Source organism: Ailuropoda melanoleuca, unplaced genomic scaffold (genome assembly GCF_002007445.2).
Source record: "Ailuropoda melanoleuca isolate Jingjing unplaced genomic scaffold, ASM200744v2 unplaced-scaffold36354, whole genome shotgun sequence".
NCBI lineage: Eukaryota > Metazoa > Chordata > Mammalia > Carnivora > Ursidae > Ailuropoda > Ailuropoda melanoleuca.
In genome coordinates, this window is record NW_023207564.1 from 1 (window position 1) to 530 (window position 530).

General features: G+C 58.3%; 1 protein-coding gene across 1 annotated transcript; it reads left to right on the forward strand.

Moving 5' to 3' along the window:
- Positions 1–4: 4 nt before the first annotated feature.
- Positions 5–526, forward strand: LOC117798857 (small nuclear ribonucleoprotein-associated protein B'-like; the record flags this gene model as incomplete). The annotated part of the gene is made up of 1 exon (XM_034651318.1): positions 5–526. A coding segment is annotated over one exon (522 nt), but the record flags the coding sequence as incomplete, so codon positions are not given.
- Between the last annotated feature and the right edge of the window lie 4 nt (positions 527–530).

The window sequence follows — 530 nt, forward strand, 5'->3', positions numbered from 1 at the left end:
TAAACACATGAATCTGATTCTCTGTGACTGCGACGAGTTCAGGAAGATAAAACCTAAGAATTCTAAACAGCCAGAGCGTGAAGAGAAGAGGGTCCTTGGGCTGGTACTACTCCGTGGCGAAAACCTTGTATCTATGACCGTGGAAGGACCACCCCCAAAAGATACTGGTATTGCCCGTGTCCCACTGGCAGGAGCTGCAGGAGGACCTGGTGTTGGAAGGGCTGCAGGGAGAGGAGTGCCAGCAGGTGTACCAATACCGCAAGCACCAGCGGGCTTGGCAGGCCCAGTGCGAGGTGTTGGTGGCCCATCCCAGCAGGTGATGACACCACAGGGACGTGGAAATCCATCTGGTGCTAGCATTGCAGGAGCACCAACGCAGTACCAGCCTGGTGGGAGAGGTGGCCCGATGCTGCCAATGGGCCGTGGTGGACCTCCAGGCATGATGGGACCACCCCCGGGCATGAGGCCACCTATGGGCCCACCTATGGGAATGCCCCCAGGCCGAGGTGGTTCAATGGGCATGCCTCCAC